General features: G+C 41.7%; 1 protein-coding gene across 2 annotated transcripts; it reads left to right on the top strand.

The window, feature by feature from the left end:
• Positions 1 to 924: 924 nt before the first annotated feature.
• On the top strand, positions 925 to 11,721 carry LOC140555943 (phospholipid scramblase 1). 2 transcript variants are annotated; one of them, XM_072679321.1, is made up of 8 exons: positions 925 to 1,010; positions 1,142 to 1,268; positions 1,780 to 1,857; positions 1,991 to 2,033; positions 3,787 to 4,007; positions 6,439 to 6,600; positions 8,718 to 8,876; positions 10,401 to 11,721. In XM_072679321.1, exons 3-8 carry the CDS (start codon positions 1,786 to 1,788, stop codon positions 10,428 to 10,430), a joined length of 687 nt encoding a protein of 228 aa, XP_072535422.1. In that variant the 5' UTR covers positions 925 to 1,010; positions 1,142 to 1,268; positions 1,780 to 1,785; the 3' UTR covers positions 10,431 to 11,721. The 2 variants fall into 2 exon arrangements, with proteins under 2 accessions (XP_072535422.1, XP_072535423.1); XM_072679322.1 differs by having other exon boundaries at positions 1,777 to 1,857.
• Positions 11,722 to 17,605: the final 5,884 nt, after the last annotated feature.

Genomic DNA, 17,605 nt, shown 5'->3' with positions numbered 1-17,605 from the left:
GGAAATATGGAAGAGAAATGTCTGTTACTGTAATTAAAGTACATATTCATATACACATTTTTCAGATGTTGTTGTTTACTGAAACATGCTCCTTTTACATACTGTGAGAATATAGCCAGTATGTTTTTGGCTGTACTTTTCCCAGCTCTGGTACTGGTACAAAGATATAAGCCTTCCCAGCTAGCATGTGCATGTGGGGTCTGTAGGGGCAGCCCAACTAAGAACCAGAACATTTTGTCGTCTGGTTCCATATTGACCCCCACATAGAGAAGCCCACCAGACTCAATTATGGAACCAGGAGGGGTTAAACATGGGCACCACCTGGGTTGTACACTGCGTGCAGGCCTAGATGGGACCCATTTGAGCTTAGGGTGGGCTGTAACGATGGGGCCTACTTGGGAAGCTGAACTGAGTATCAGTAACAATGCATGTACAAAAACCCACTCAGAGCACATGCCCCCCAAGAACCCACCTAGACCTTGGATAGTGGTTATAGCACTTGGATATTGATCACAGGGTCGAGGGTCGAGTTTTATAATGGGTTGCCACTGGGTGTAGTACTCACCCTGTGCTTCGCCCCAGCTTGGCTATGAAGGAAGGTACTTCACTACCTTAATGATGGGCCTACAAATACTACAAAGTGAGGTTAACAGAAACTCTCAGATCCCACAGAACAAGACCTGTGAGCTAAACCACAGACCAGGGCCATTATTTGTAACCAGTAAAAGCTCCATCGTTTGAAATGCCATGTATAACTGGGTTGTCCCAGGAGGAGGAGGTCGGGGGAGGCGAGAAAGCCGCTTAAAATATCTGCCTCCAAATAGCCCCCCACTGCACGCACTAACGCACGCACGCGCGCGCGTCCTTGTAGTGGCTTCCGTAGCCGAGCTCGTCTCTGCGCAATGATTGGCTCGCACGGGTGGAGAGAGGGACCCCGTTAGCCAATCACACGTGTTGTTTTTTATGGGTCTGGGAGAGTGGAGACAGCCCGTTATTTTCATTAGAAGAAGGTAATAAAGGAGGCGGTGGTGTTTATTCCATTACGCGCAGTTCTGTAGGTCTTCTGTAGGTCTGCTTTAGGAGCAGGCTGTGATGATGGATGAAAGCTAGTGCTGCATGACTGCTGTTTTTTTTTATATAGGTGATTTTCCCACCAGTGAAGATGTCGGTTGTGGGTTGAGGCTGGGCAGGGAGCCCACTGCTGTTCTGGACCGGGCCGAGTTGCGTTCAGCGTTCAGCATTCAGCTTTGGGGAACCTGCAGAAAACGGTGAGCGATGGTGGCTTTGCTGGCTTTATTCTGAGGATGGAACTAGAAATATTAAAATGCCACCCTTTAAACTAAATAAGCATGGCTTTGCTGCACACGGTAACGTATAATACCCAGCATTATCTGGGTCAGTGGTGTTTTCACTGTAGCTTCCAGGATCTCCATCTGTCAGCATGTTATTCCTTGTGAATCCACCCTACTGCTTCAGTACTGTGTCAGACAGTGTCACACTGTAACATCATCTATGTACATACACACATTTCTGCCAATGAAACAAATGCGTAATGCATTATCCATGTTGGAGTTTTCGTAGCGCACGGTCTATACTGGCCTCTTTACGCTCTGTTTTGCAAGAGAAATCACTGTTAAGACAGTCGTAATGGGATATTCACTGGCTTAGCATTTGTAGTTAGGGTTATCAGCCAGCAGATGGAGCCAAATACTCGCGTTTGGCATTTGACCTACATCTCTCTCTCTCTCTCTCCCCCTCTCCCTCTCCCTCTCCCAGCAGGAACGCATGGCGCACATGTACATGGTGCCCGATCCTGCCATGCCAGGATGTCCACCAGGACTAGAATACCTCACACAGGTGAGATGTTTCTCATCTTTGGTCTCATAGGTTGTGCAAATGTTTGCTTTTTCAACACACTTTATTTAATGTTGACATTTCATTAAGTGGGAAGCATTTTTGCGAGAGCCCCTTTCCTCTTGTGTTAACACAGGTTGATCAACTGTTGATAAAGCAGAAGGTGGAGCTGATAGAGGGTATGTATGTTCAGTGCTGCTGTTTCGTCTGGTTTAGCCAGCATGACTCTTGAGATGCCAGTAACAGGACGGTTATTGATCCTGACTGGTATCATGTTCGCATCACATAGCTTCTATATTTGTGTCCATGAGCAGCGCAGTTAACCCCAAGGGCCTCCATATCCAATCTAAAACTAGCAGTGTCCCCTTTACTCATCCAGTTTCACTCATCCAATCAAATAAAGCCTCCAGACACATTTAATCTTCTGTGTGGAGTTGGAATTGGTATGCTGAAACCAGAATATGAGGATGTGCTACTTTTATATACACAGATCAGCCATAGCATTAATACCACTAGCTTGTTTCTACACTCACTGCCCATTTGATCAGCTTCACTGACCGTATAGGAGCACTGTGTGGTTCTGTAATTCCAGACTGTAGTCTGGAATCTGTTTCTCTGCAAATGTCAGCTAGCCTCCTTTCACACTTTTCTTCAATGCTCAGGACCCCACAGGACTGACCACCACAGAGCAGGTATGTAGTATTTGGGTGATGGGTCATTCTCAGCACTGCAGTTTTGTTTGACTGACATGCTGGTGGTGTGTTAGTAGTGTGTGTTGCACTGCTGGTACGAGTGGATTCAGCCAACTGCGTCCTGTGACCACTGATGAAGGACTAGAGGACGACCAACACAAAAACTTTGCAGCAACAGACCAGAGGTTCAGTCTCTGACTTTGTCTACTTTATCTACAAGGTGAACCAACTAGGTAGGAGTGTCTAAACGAGTGGACAGTGAGTGGACAGACCCAGTGTTTAAACACTCCAGCAGCACTGCTGTGTCTGAGCCACTCGTACCACCAGCCCAACACACGCTACTAACACACTCACCACCTGTCACTGCAGTGCTGAGAATGACCCACCACCCAAATACTACCTACCTGCTCTGTGGTGGTCAGTCCTGTGGGCTCCTGAGCACTGAAGAACAGGGGGAAAGGAGGCTAACAGAGTATACAGATAAACAGCTGGCCTACAGTCTGGAATTATAGAACTACACAGTGCTCCTATAAGGGAAGTGGAGTTGATAGAATGGACAATGAGGTGGAGTATTCACTAACTTTCAAAAGTTTGGATATACTTTAAGAAGTTGTTGTTTTTAGATATTTATATTCAGCATTGTAAGTATTGCATGGTCCATGCTTGCCTATCCACCGACCTAAGCGTACACTTTAGCTACTTCCATCTGATTGTAGATTTAGGGTGCCAATAATGGAAAAATACCAGACATTGGGTTATTAAATCTATGATATTGTGTAGGTGTTGGCCTAATTTCTGTTGTTTTTCACACCTGGCTGAAAAACTCCAAATTAGGCCACTGTTTAAAAACACTTTTCCCACCCACGTACTATATCTTATCTCCGGCCCATGCTCACTATGCAAAATGCTGAAACTCTGGTCCATGCCCGTCTATGTTGTTGCAACTCTTATTATTTTTATTTTGTAAAGTGACCTTGGGTATGAGAAAGGTGCTATATAATTATCTCTGGTATAGACAGAAAAGTAAAGTAACTGAGCTGCGCTGAAGGTATCTTGTCTGAGTACAACTCTCAGCGCCTCATAGCTTGCCTTCCATTATCCAGTAGCAGCTTATTTGTCAGCCAGGGTCATTCCTTCTCATAGCCAAGCTCCCTGTTCTCCACTCTGTGGTGACTAACTCACAGCTATTTAAATATGCAGACTTGTTCTTTCTGTCTGTCATATGCATTTCTGTGGGAAGCTCTTGCCGGCTTTGAAAGCAATAACAAGTATGAGATCCGAAACACAATGGGCCAGAATGTGTTCTACGCAGTGGAGGAGAATGACTGTCTGTCGCGCCAGTGCTGCGGCCCACTGCGCTCTTTCACCATCCGCGTCCTCGACAACTTTGGACAGGAAGTGATCACGGTCAGCCGTCCGCTGAAGTGCATGTCCTGCTTCTTCCCGTGCTGTCTGCAAGAGGTGAGTGGTCACTGCTTCTCCAAGCAACAGAGATTTCAGTTATGATTGCACTGAATGTTCTTTGAGAGCACGTAAATGATACCTGCTCTGTGGTGGTGGTCCTGTTGGAAGGTAAACCTTTGCCCTAGTCTGAGGTCCAGAGCGCTGAGCAAGGATCTCTGTGTATCAGGACTAGACGCCCCGGTCCCGCTGCTGAAAAACATCCCCACATCATGATGCTACCACCACTATGCTTCACAGGCCTTTTACTATAGAGTGGCTTCCGTTTGGCCGCTCTACCATGAAGGTGTGATTTGTGGAGTGCTGCCTTGTTGGTTGATGTTCTGAAAGGTTTCTCCTATCTTTACAAGGATATGCTGGAGTGACCCTCAGGTTCCTGCTCATCTTCCTGGCCAAGGCCTGTCTTGTCTGATCACGTAGTTTGGCTGGGCAGCTAGGTGTAGGAGGATTCTTGGCGGTTCCAAACCTGTGCTCTTTGGGACCTGTAAAGCTGCAGAATTGTCCTGTACCCTCAGCTCACCTCAGCTAATGTCAAAGGATGTGCACATTTGTATTTATATATTTTTACTTTTTCATTTTTAATAAAATAGCACAGATGTCTAAGGATGTCAGAAGAAGAGTTGTTAATGGTCATCAGGCTGTTAATGGTAGCAAAAAGAGTTTGGACTCAGATTATGTACAAATGGAGGAAATTCCAGACCATTACTACTCTCCCCAGGACTAGTTGACCAACAAAGATCACGCCAAGAGCAAGGTGTGTAATAGTCTGCGAGGTAACAACAAAGGAACCCAAGATAACTTCTGAGCAACCAAATGCCTTTCTCACATTGGCTATTGTTAATGTTCATGAGTCCATCATTAGGAGAACAGCAATGGTCTGTATGGCAGGGTTGCAAGGAGAAAGCCGCTGCTCTCCAAAAAGAACATTGCTGCCCATCTGCCGTCTGCTAAAGATTACATGGGCAAGCCAGAAGGCTACTGGAACAATGTTGTGTGAATGGATGTGACCAAAAGAGATCTTTTTGGTTTGGAGAATAGGAAACGCTGCATTCCAGCATAAAAAACTTTATCCCATCTGTGAAACACAGCCACCAACAACCACCAACAGATGTTTTGCTGCATCGGGGCCAGGACGACTTCTCATTGATGGGACAATGAATTCTGAATTACACCAGCAAATTCTAAAGAAAAATGTCAGGACATCTGTACGTGAGCTGAATCTCAAGAGAACATGGGTCATGCAGCAAGACAATGACCCTAAACACACAGGTAGTTCTACCAAACAGTGGTTAAAGATGATGAATATGGTCAAGGTTCTGGAATGGCCAAGTCAAAGTCTGATTAAGCCTGATCTTAATCCAATACAAATGTTGTGGAAGGACTTGAAGCAAGCAGTTCATGAGGGGAAACCCAACAGAGTTGAAGCTGTTTTGTACAGAGGAACGGGCAATAGTTCCTCCAAGCCGATGTGCAGGACTAATCAACAGTTATTGGAAATGCTTAGTTGCAATTATTGCTGCACAAAGGGGTCGCACCAGATACTGAAAGCAATGGTTCACATACTTTTGCCACTCACAGATTTGTAGTACTTGATCATTTTCCTAAATAAATTAATATCCAGTGGCTTATTTGTTTGTTTTGGTTCTTCTTATCTAGTTTCAGAACTTGTGCGAAAATCTGCTGAAGTTTTAGGTCACATTTATGCAGAAATATGGAATATGGAATTATAAAGGGTTTATGTGTATATTGAAAACATTGTTTGGTTCTAACAATAAAGAACTGTACTGAATTATTTATTTTACCTGTATTTTAGGGACTGTTACAAATCACCCCATTTTCAATGTCAATGAACCCCATCCAAATGAGCTGGAAGGAAGGTTTTTACATGCATGTGTAGCAGAAATACAGTCAATGCTAAAATCCGTTTGGCAAAAAACAGCTGTGCCCCGTTTTCCACTACACATTATTGGAGTCTGATTTACATTTGTCTTGAGTTTCACCCAGATGTTTGGATTTTCTATAATTTCACTGTGAGTTAGATTGAGGGTGGAGGGGAACATAAATCATTCTGATGAGTAGTCTTCGTAATATTGTTGAAAAACAGCTGGGAGCCCTAAAGGAGGTCTGAGGCAAGCTCGATAATGCAGGAAACTGATAGAAAGAACAGGAGTGAATCTTCTGATTTGGGCCAAGACCTCATTTTATCATGCGCAATATTTTTCTCCCACCAAACACAAACCTACGCTGGTTTTGATGTTCCAGACAAATGCAAACTTGCTTTGATGCTTTGGCCAGTGATGCACTTTTTTACATGGAAATCCAGCCTAGACAAGTGAGTGGTGTGTCCAAGTTTCCAAGGTGAAAGTGTCCGTCAACATTTTCCTCTCTTTCTTCCCCTCTTTCTTGCTGCCATTGGCACAATGCACCCCAGCTGGAGGTCCAGTCTCCTCCAGGGAACATTGTGGGTTATGTGCTCCAGGAGTGGCATCCTTTCCTGCCCAAGTTCACCATCCAAAACGAGCACCGGGAGCCTGTCCTCAAGCTGCAAGGGCCCTTCTGCGGCTGGAGCTGCCTTCCAGATGTGGACTTTGAGGTAATGTCGCTTTGCCCAAATATTGAAACGGGTAGTGCTCCAAACCTCAAAGGACGAGTAGAGAAATGAGTGCTACGTATTTTGCTAAAAGATCTCAGATGTGTTTCAAATCAGGGAGTCATGACCCAGGAATGGGGGTGAGGTAAAAACCTCTACATCATAGCAGTCATACTAGCGGTTAGCAGCGTATTGCTTTGGGATCATGATTAGTCTTTTCTGTTTTCTTTCTTTTTTTGAATCAATGTCAATTTTTCACTTTGCCTGAAGGATGCTTATAAGCTGTGAGTCACCTTAAGTGTTTAAGGTGGTAGTAACTCCAGGCTCCTGCAGATGGTGCTGTACGAGGATGATCGGGCTATTGATACCTGCGGGGTGTGTGACGGGATTGATAGATTGAGAAAAGGGGGTACAGTGCAGTGAGGGTCTCATTGGATGTGTGGAAAATGGGTCGCAAAGCAGATACAGTTAATGATTGGCTAAAAGTGTGGAGTAGTGTGAAGGAAGTAGCTGAATCTGCAGGTGTATGGAAGCTTATGGTCATACAGGTCTACCAGCAGTGGCAGAAATCCCAGTCTACAGGAAATCCTCCTCAGAATTGTGGCAGAAAGACAAAACTGACAGACAGGGACCGCCGGCGTGTTTCACGGCTTGCGAATGACCCGTATGACCATATGTTTCATCACAAAGTTAGTTCTTTAGACAATGTAAAGAACCACTGCCCGATTTACATTATGGAGAAAAGTGAAAAGCAGCAAAAATGGAAATACAAGGTTGTTGTAATTTTGTAGAAAGCCTCCATTTCACCATAAATGAAGGTGTTGTGTAAATGTAGGAGTTATTTAAGCCCTGCTTGACTTTCCTGGAGGTATTCTCAAACGAGATGACCGTCTTCAGCTGAAATACAAGATAAACATGACTTACACAGTGTTGCTGTGCAGCCTGTATGATTTAAGAGTGTGTTGCGAGTGGTGTGCGATATGATTGGGCTTTAGGAAACACGAGTAACTGAACAGAAACGAGAACCAAAATAAACAAACAGGTTGTTAGTTATCCCTCTGAGAGCCGTATGTGATTTGGCTGTCTGAGGCATCATGCTGATGGTAATAGCTGACTGCAACCAGAAGTTAGACTCAGACTAATTGTATGTCTGAAATATAATATGTCTGAAGCTGGATAAACACATGGTCATCAGCGAGGAGCCCTGAAAATCAGTCATATTGGAGCGCCGGGCTATCGATAACAGGGTTGTGGGTTCGATTCCTGGGCTTGGCAAGCTGCCACTGTTGGGCCCTTGAGCCAGGCCCTTCACCCTCTCTGCTCCCTGGGTGCTGGAGTTGGCTGCCCACTGGTCTGAGTGTGTGATTACTCACTGCCCCTAGTTCACTAGTGTGTGTGTGTGTGTGTTCACTACCACAGATGGGTTAAATCCGGAGGACACCTTTTACTGTACATAGTACAGTGACAAATACGTGTGTGCAATTTTACCTTAACCTTTTTACCTTTAATTAAACAGGCTGTTTTGTGGCTTTAAGACTGGTCAGTCGTAGGGCTCTGAGTGGTTCAGCGGTCTAACACGCTTCTACTATGGCCCAGGGGGGCGCATGTTAGAATCCTGAGCCACGTGGCTTTGCCATCAGCAGCCTGAATCAGAAAGAGCACAATTGTCTGTGTTCTTTCAGGATGGGTAGATGGCGCTCTCCCCTCATCACTCTTAAAGCGTCTGTGACCGGCACAGGCCTCTGTTAGCTGGTACGGTGAAGCCTGGTGCTGTGCTCCGGTCTGATGCCGCATCAGAAAAGAGGCGCTGGCTAACTTTGCATGTGTTGGAGTAGATGGGTGTTAAGTCCTTACCCTCCTAGTGTTGGGAGCATTGCTAGTTGTAGGGGTAGTTATTGGGGGGGGGGGGGGGGGGGGGTTTCAAGGGTCTGATGGGTGTTTTTGCTAATACATTTAGCCTAATAGCTGCAATAAGGAGACTGATTTGCCTGATTAACCGCCTGGTAGAGCTATTAGCAACTTTATTCTGTTGAGTCTCTGCAAGTGGACTGTTGCAATTTGTGCAATAATTTAAATTTTATTAAATAATAAATATATTATCTATCATGTTCTTATGGCAGATTTTGACCATGGATGAAGTCAGCATTGGAAAGATCAGTAAGCAGTGGACGGGGCTTCTTCGGGAGGCCTTTACCGATGCCGACAACTTTGGAATACAGTTTCCCTTGGATCTTGATGTCCGAATGAAAGCGGTGATGATTGGAGTCTGTTTCCTCATTGTAAGTATTGTGGTATAGAACCAACTGCCACGTGTAGAAATATACGTTTCTCTAACTCTACGTTTGCACCGTAAAGATTCTGGTAGTCATTTGTTTTTTGTGAAGGTTTAGTAAAGGATTTGTATTTTGGTCAGTCCTCAGCCCAGTGCTTGTAAAGTTTTTGTATCACTTTTGTATCACACGCTTGTGTTTGGAGGAGCCAATATGAAGATTTACGGGTTTTTTTGTTTGTTTGTTTTTTTTTAATGTTTTTGTTAAATGTCCAAAAAATTGATTGGGATATAATGATAATGGTTGTTCGCTAGTTCTCCCTGCATTTAAGTACTAGAACTGTGCGCATGTTTCTTTTAGCTCCACAGTGTGAGCTTTAATTAAAAAAGACCAATATAAAACAGCACCAAAAAAAACAAACAAACTAGGAAACATATTTGATCAATGTATTCAGAATTGGTATGGGCTAGAAAAAATCATGATTGATACACAACCTGGGATTTGTTGATGTTTTCTAATCAGAAATATGATAGAAATCCATAAAGTTACTTTAATATGTACACGCCTATTATTCAGAGGTTTGCTGCTGGCTAACAGAGAACGTTTTAAGAATTTTATGGGAACGTTTAAAGTAACGTTCCCAAAGATAAAGAATTAGGAACATTGGTTAAACTGAGACATAATCACACCAGTATCACACTAATACATACCTTTTTAATAAATAAATAAAAAATGAATGAAAAATAATTCTGAACTAAAGAACTGGAGCATTTTATTTTAATATTAAACATAGAATCCACATATGTCCTTACCCTCCTAGTGTCGAAAGCATTGCTAGTGCTTTCCTAGGGGAAGTAATGAGCAGGTGTATTAATTGGAGTACCAACAAAACAGAATAACAAAAAAAGCCTGAATTATAAAATTATTGACAGAAAATTATAATTCTTTAAAAGCTGAGTTTTTATTTGATGTGGAAAAAAAGTTAAAAGCATGTATTCAGTTCAGAGTAAATAAATATTCAATAAAATCTTTCTAGAATTGTCCAGAAAACATAAAGATTCTACAATTCCGAACAAAATTCAGTAAGTCATTCAGTAAACATCCTACTAACCAGGGATTGTTAGCTAGGCTGTCATTACAGCCTCTTGATTTTTGTCATCACTCTGCAACACTTCCATTTAATTCAAATTTATTTAAGTACATTTATGAAGCTATTTACTATGAATGTTGTCACAAAGCAGCTTTACAGCGATCCGGGTCTGAGCCTCTTTAGAGCAAGCCAGTGGCGACAGTGGTAAGAAAAAACTAACTGACTAAACCACGACTCAAAAGGGGAGCCCGTCCTCCTCTGGTCCACACCGAACAGCACAATTAAAAGCAAAACAACAATAAAACTATAGTGAATTAAGAGAAAATGGCAACTGTGCCTTCAAGCCATTAAAGATGAAAACTTGAGTGAGACGATAAAGTCCATGCAGGTAAATGGTCACAAGCACAGTCCAGTGTTTGATGTTGTTTGATGTCTCTCTGCAGGACTTCATGTTTTTCGAGACGAACAACTAACTGCTGTGCAAAACCACGGAGCTGTTACCCTGCAGAAAAGAGGAGGAACAGAAGACCCTCAGTTCAGATCCTCCAGTCACATACACGTCCTAGTCCCTAAGCAAATGCATGCTAATATAACGTGTAAGTGTGATGGCGTAGAAGTAGCCGGATAGGGGCCAGTCTCACAAAAGCACTGCGGCATTAAAGTTATCAGATAAATAATAATAATAATAATAATATTAATAATGATAAAAATAATAAAAATATTTTTAAAAAGACTAGACGTGACAACGCTGCTGCTGCTGCTGCAATTGCTGTGATGAGCCGTTGTGCAGCATTGCTTTTGGGGGAACTCGCCCCACAAGACCATATATGACCTAACCAGCCTGCCTGGCTCAGACTCTGTGAAGTAACCCTAGGTATATGTGAAACCTGTAAGTGTACAGTGTAAAGTGTAGTGTATCTGGTTCGCATCGTCGCTTCACAGTACAAATAGACACCTAAAGCCCCTGATTATTGTGAAGACCGGCAAGAGCTTTTAGCCAACACCCTCATGTGACGTAGAGGTTTCCCGCGATGCTGACATAAGTGACCAAACCTGCCTAGCTGCACTCATAGTCCAGTGTCAAAGTGAGGGACTGAGTTTGAACATGTATGAACATCTGCGTTTTGCATTTATTGGTTAATTTAGCCGTATTCCAGCTGTGCAGCACAGCAGGTCCGTGTATACACACACACACACAGCATCTGAAAGACATTCAGCCAGCCAGTGCATAAGAAAAGAACAGATGTTTTGAGCTGTGGTAATAGTATTGATATGCAAATTATTTATGTTTTGTGTTGGTTTGTGTGTTTTCGTCAGCACTGTAGGTTCATTTAATCACCTTTTGATTTTTAGGTTAATTATTTAAAATAAACGTATTATTTTGATTGGATAATGTGAATTAGCATCACTCAAGGCAAATGTGGACACCTATTTAGTAAACTCCTATATAGTAGTTCCGGATGTTTACAGTAGAGGGCAGCAATAGCCTGTTTAACATGTGCACCCACTTTTTTGTGATCCATTTTTATTTTTTCCCCATGAATTTCAATCATGAATCAATAACACTTTTTATGACTCAGGAATGCATGCATGCAACTAATGCTTGCACTTTAAAACATATCCATAGGACGCTTGTCTGTGAAGCTCTAGTTCAATGGATGCCTGTCGTGGTTCTTGTTTTTACAGTGATCTACAGAATGTAGTTAAAGCAATGCCTTGTTCTACTGGTTATTTTTATTAAAATAATTTATTTTCATCTTTCAAGAGGCTTTTTGTATCCTTGCCATATTACTTTTTTATCTTAAATATATAAAAAAAATAAGAGTCTTTGGAAGATCAACAAACTGGTTAAATGGTATGGTCAAATTCTGAAACCCATGACTCTACCTAGAGCTGTATGTTATAAAAAAAAAAATTATCACAATATTTAAAGATATTTTTTACAATACACAATATTTATCGTGATATTTTGTCACGTAGACCAAATAGACCAATGGTGTAAATTTTTCAAAAACTGCTAATATTAATAGAAATAATCCTCTCCCATACTGAGCACTGTTATTTTTACTCAGAATATGCTGCACTCTATTCAATCAAATAAGACTGATTACCCTCTTTGAAATTAAATGTGCAGTTAAACGATAAGTACAATACTCATAAAAGCATATTCTGTACCGCGATGATAAAAATGTATCATGATACGAGAAAAAAATATGTTGCCCAGCTCTACCTTTACCCCAATATTCAGAATCAAGTGGTTTAACTATAGCACTAAAGGTTTGGGGTGTGTTGGGTCTAAATCGTTTCCAATGACAGTTAATGATTTCAATAGTAAGCCTATGAATCCTGACATGTAGATCTAAACGCTAACATGCCTACATGTCCTTTTGCCCAAGGGCTGCATGAATGAAGGTACCAGTGCATGGGCTCTGGGAACAAGGATGATGTCTGCAAACAGCAAAAGGAGATTTGTTTTTATATCCTTGGCTAAAAACCTCCCAACATGAGCAGCAGTTCAACATCAGCTCGAAGCATGTAATTATAATTATTAAAAATAGCTCTGGCCTTTAATCTGGTTAATTATTTAGGATGAGTGATCTAAACTGGACGCTGTTTTGAAACCACGACAGACTAAAAACCACATCTGTGATGAAACTGACTTCAGAGAAAATCATCACATCAAAGAAAACTGAGGAAATGACATACACGTATCTGGTCATGTAGTTAATGAATGCAGATCAGCAAACGCTGTATTTAATATAGAGGTAACTCCAAAGAAATGTTGGACTAATCCATTGCAGCATAGAATAATAACTGTTTTAATGAGAGTGATTGATTTAAATGGCAAGCCTATGAACCCTAGGCTAGACGTTCTACCTCTAATAGACACCAGGCATTTAAATCTGATAGACAATGTTCCCATGTGTCCTGAAAACTGGAAAAAAAAAACCTGGAAAACCTGGAAATTGAGAGACAATTTTTTCTAAGCAATAAAACACAAAATGTGCATGTCCTGGGAAAAGGACAATAGAAATATTGAGCTGTTGATGCACTAAAATGGTATATTTTAGCTACTGATGCTCTACATGCACCTCAGTGCTGGGTCAGGTTCATGTTTATCTGCTCAAGAGAGTCCTATTCTATTGGCAATACTTCTCAACAGGGACTGGACAAGCTGTGTGTGATATTTGCACATCTGTGTTAGTTGCAATGGGTGCAGCTTACAGAAGCTACAGAAGAGATCTGCATATAGCAGTAATTGCTGAATCGTGCATCCAGAAACGTTTTCCTAAAAAGAGTGGGAAGAGCGCATCTGATTGGTGACGTGGGACTAGTCTCTAGGCAGCTCCCGTCTTTGGCTACCAGTCTTTGGCTACCAGTCTTTGGCTAGTATTTATATGCAGGGCTTGCTCTCAGCAGCTTCAGACTTTTAACTTCACTCAATCTCCCTACTCACAGTCTGGGAAGATGGTCTTGATTTCAAGCGATATTGCTTTTTGCACTTTATTCGGGATATTCAAACAATAAATAATAAAATAAAGTCCTAATTCAAGACACTTTGATGAACACAGAGATATTTTTTGAATAATAAATAGCTGTTTATGCAAATATATATATATATATATATATATATATATATATATATATATATATATCTTAATAAAAAAAAATAATGGCCCTTTGAAGATCTACAAACGGGTCAAACTGCAAGGTCAAATTCTAAAACCCGTGACTCCACACCAGTACTCAGAATCAAGCAATTTCACTATTGCACAAAAAATTTGGGAATTGGCTTCTGAGACCTTAGACCTAGGTCTAGTCCCAGTCCCCTTGACCCCAAAACCCCAGTTCAAGGTTAAATGTGTCAAAGGTCAAGTCTAAAGATTAAAGCGCTTTGGGCACTGTGACTTAGGAAAGCCATTGACCCAGCGTACCAAGGCCCATCCTTTGGCCTAGGGGCTGCATTAACTGAGGGTACCAGTTCATGAGCTCTGGGAACCAGGATGATGACAGTAATCTCAGATGTTTGTAAGATTTGGGACATCAGTTCTGAAAAAGCCCAAAAAGTGTCTGCAAACTTTTGACAAGCAGCATGTAGGAAGGTTTCTCTGTCTTCTAATGAACAGCGCTGGCTGATTCTACGAAGCCAGCACCCCCCCTCCAGTTTTATGCTGCTCGTGCTGCATGCTTATTAAGTTCATTAAGATTGTAAAATGCCAGCCAGCGTAATGGAAACACACATATGGCACTAAATGACGAAGTGTGGCGATGATGAGAGTTGTTTGGGCCTAATTGGTTTTGGAGAGGCTGAGATCCAGCTTTCTCACAACCAACTTGCACCCCAGTGTGTCGATGTTATGCTAAGCTTATGTTAGGCTTGCGAAACAGCCCAAAACATTTGACTTCACTTAGCCACCAGTTCCTGAATCTTCTACTCTTCAGTACTACTACCACTGCTACTGCTAACAGCCAGGGCCCAGTAAACTCCGCTGTAGAGTTCAGATGGAAAGCTGTGGTTCTTAGCCGCTCGTGCTGCCAGTCGCTGCCGGCTCGGCTAATCCTGGTGAGTGAGTTTGTGGTCCCCAGTGACAGAAACAGAAGGAATTGATCTAATGGAGTCCAGACTGCAGTGCCCACAAAGCAAAAAGCATGAGGCTGGATTGAGGCAGTGAGTGGGTGAGAGAGAGAGAGAGAGACTGAGAGAGAGAGATGAGCCTAATTTGCAGTGAAAGTCTGCTTACTAATGTGCTCTAAGCAGGAACGTTTAAGCATCATCAGGAATTGGGAAACCTGACAAACTAGGGTAGTCACAGAGCAGACGTCTGGTGATTTGTGTAGTCTCTCAATGCTCAGTACATACAGAACAATACCACAGCATACAAAATGCCACCAAACACTGGTGTCTGGGCATTGATTAAAGCAGCAGTATGTAGAATTTATACCTTCAAATAAAAGCTTCAAAGTCACTGTAATGCTACACTGACCTGTCAAAGTAAGCATAGTGTCTTTATCATTGCTACTCTGGGCCGATTGCTGCTAACTGCACTACTTGATTTTGGTGAATTGGTGAGGACAACGCCTACAACGCTATATTACAAGTTATATTAGTGTAAAATCCTGTAATATTACTCTTCAGCCTCAGTCCACATGCTTATTTACCTATTAGTGGTGGCTCTGTATCTCTCAGCTTGTCCAGAAATGCTATGTAACACTTTACGACTGTAGGGGGAGCCCAGAAGCAAGACATGCCAGTTCTCATTATGCTGCTTTAAGTGTATCAGTGCTGAATCAGCATTAGACATTTTTAATTTAAAGAGTTTTAATCTAGATTTAGTCTTAATCTGGCTACAAATGTTATTTCTTTAGATTGAACATAGAAACGTATTCCGCATTACAGCTGAACCCTCTAGAGTCTATGAGGGCTATGAGAGTCTATGACATTTTTTAACATTTTTGCATATCTTCCTAAATTCACCATTAAAGGCACTTGTATTTAAGATAATACCCAAATGTTGTATATCAGAACGTCAACACAATCTCGGCTCTCTTTACAATAAGACCCCATGTGAGCTAGAGCACTGAGTGAAGAGATACTCTGACCCTAAACCTGAAATGTTGAAGTCTGATTTTAGAAATTCTTCATATTTCTTGTGAAAACATCCCATTACTCATGTGGACGAATTGTGTTGGTGCTTGAGTCTCAGCTTTACAGAAGTAGTGGACTGTATAAATACAATAGTATATATAAACGGCAAGAGGCAAAAGACAAGTTTCTGTCCATTGGAGTTTCTGAGTGTCCATTGGTCAGTTTCACAAAGTAATAACATAGAAGGACGCACAAATCCACCAATTAGACACAGCGAGAGGCAGAGCCTCGTATCTTAAGGATGTGAGTAATGCATGATCTGGATATGAGATGCAGTGAAAAGGTTGGGCTCTACAGATTCATGAAACATTTGTTATTTGTTAAACATATATATATATATATTCCTATTAAAATAGAAAAGTTTAAAAATTGATTGCCAAATATTAAATTAATTTACCCACTCTATTCTGGACATCACTGGACAGTTTAAATTGCTTGCCGGATCAGCTAAAAGATCACAATGAGTGATGGGAGGGGTCATCCCACCCAACCACAGGTGGCTGAGGGCATCACAGCATCAAAAACTGGTGATCACCAGATTATAGGGCCAACGCTTAGACAGTAATGCCACCTGGGAGCCCCCTTTTCTGCTTCAAGGCCAAACTCCTCACTGTCAGCTGGACACTGCTGTAAGATTCGCTAACTCTTGCCTGTACTTCGCCAACAAAGACAAAACACTAGTCTTTGCTCAGTCCATTTAGTTTAAAGGTCTGTAAGGTACAAAATAACACTGAGCAGGCCTTTGGCTTTTGTTGCAGCTGCAAGCGTGGCATTGAGGTTTTTAGGGGGGTATTTTTACCATGCTTTTCCGAAAAATGGAAGACAAAAAAGGCACTACATTACATGAAAGAAGATGATGTAATTGTAATTGTTCATTCTTTGAACAAGCCAATTTTTTTCCGGGAAAGGGCGTCGACTTTCCATCTAAGGCAAGTCAGCAAGTGTAAAAAAGTCTATGCTACTGCAGGATTTTTAAGATTGAATAAAAAAAAAGAATGTTCCATGACTCAGATTTCCAAATACGAGCGTTTCTTCAGTCATGAACCACAAGTTTAAAGCAACTGGTTTGAATCCCAGTCCAGTTTGAAGGTAAAAGCCGTCTTGATAAAAGGGGGACGTTCTGGGCATGAAACAAATTGGCACAGTCTTCGCAGTTGAGGTTTCCGTACTATTCCATATCATTATTCATAATTTTCCCCATCATGGGCTTACTGTCATTTTACTTTTGTAGGTCAGTGTACTGGAATGTAACCCAAGTCAGTTTTCGGGGAGAGAATCGCTTACATTATGTTTAAACAAACATAGCTCCAGGAGATGACTGATATCCAAAACTGGAAGAACTGCATGAAACAGTTGCAGTGGGGCTTCAGTACGTGTTCAAGCCTAAATGAAAAGTAGAAACGGACTGGTTTGTATGAGGACAGAATAAATGGCATGTTTATTTAAGTGGCGATCAACTGGAAAGGGAAATGAAGCTGTGTTTGCATGTTTGGTATATTTCATGTCCAGTTTTCCGAGGTGATATTCCTAAACAGGACAGTCCTCCCTGGACTAAATAGCCTATTACCACCGATTTTCTGATGTCCAATTCTGGAAGCCCAAAAGTGAAAAGATAAACATTACCATCAACCTTGACTGTTTAGTGCAAGCTGAACTTACCCTGAACTTATCCTGAGACTTGAATATTTTTGGGCTGTTCCATTGCTTGTCCAGATGAATCCATGAGGCCACATTCAAATGACTCCCTTTTTACAGCTTTTTCAAGCATAGCCCAATAACACTGATTTTAAGAGATTTCTTATCTTCCATTAAAATGAGATTCTATATATTCCATACCTTCTATGCAGTTTAATGTCTACTGTTTATTACATTCCAAACCCACATTGTATTCATATGCAACCTTTGGTTGTGCAGCTGTTGTTTGGTCTTTGCCCTTTAACTTCACCAAGTAAGACAGATAGTGTTAATCACTCCCCAACATACCAGAGCAGAAGCCAAAAA

The sequence above is a fragment of the Salminus brasiliensis genome, chromosome 5 (genome assembly GCF_030463535.1).
Source record: "Salminus brasiliensis chromosome 5, fSalBra1.hap2, whole genome shotgun sequence".
Classification (NCBI taxonomy): domain Eukaryota; kingdom Metazoa; phylum Chordata; class Actinopteri; order Characiformes; family Bryconidae; genus Salminus; species Salminus brasiliensis.
This window is presented reverse-complemented; position numbering and strand designations above follow the sequence as displayed.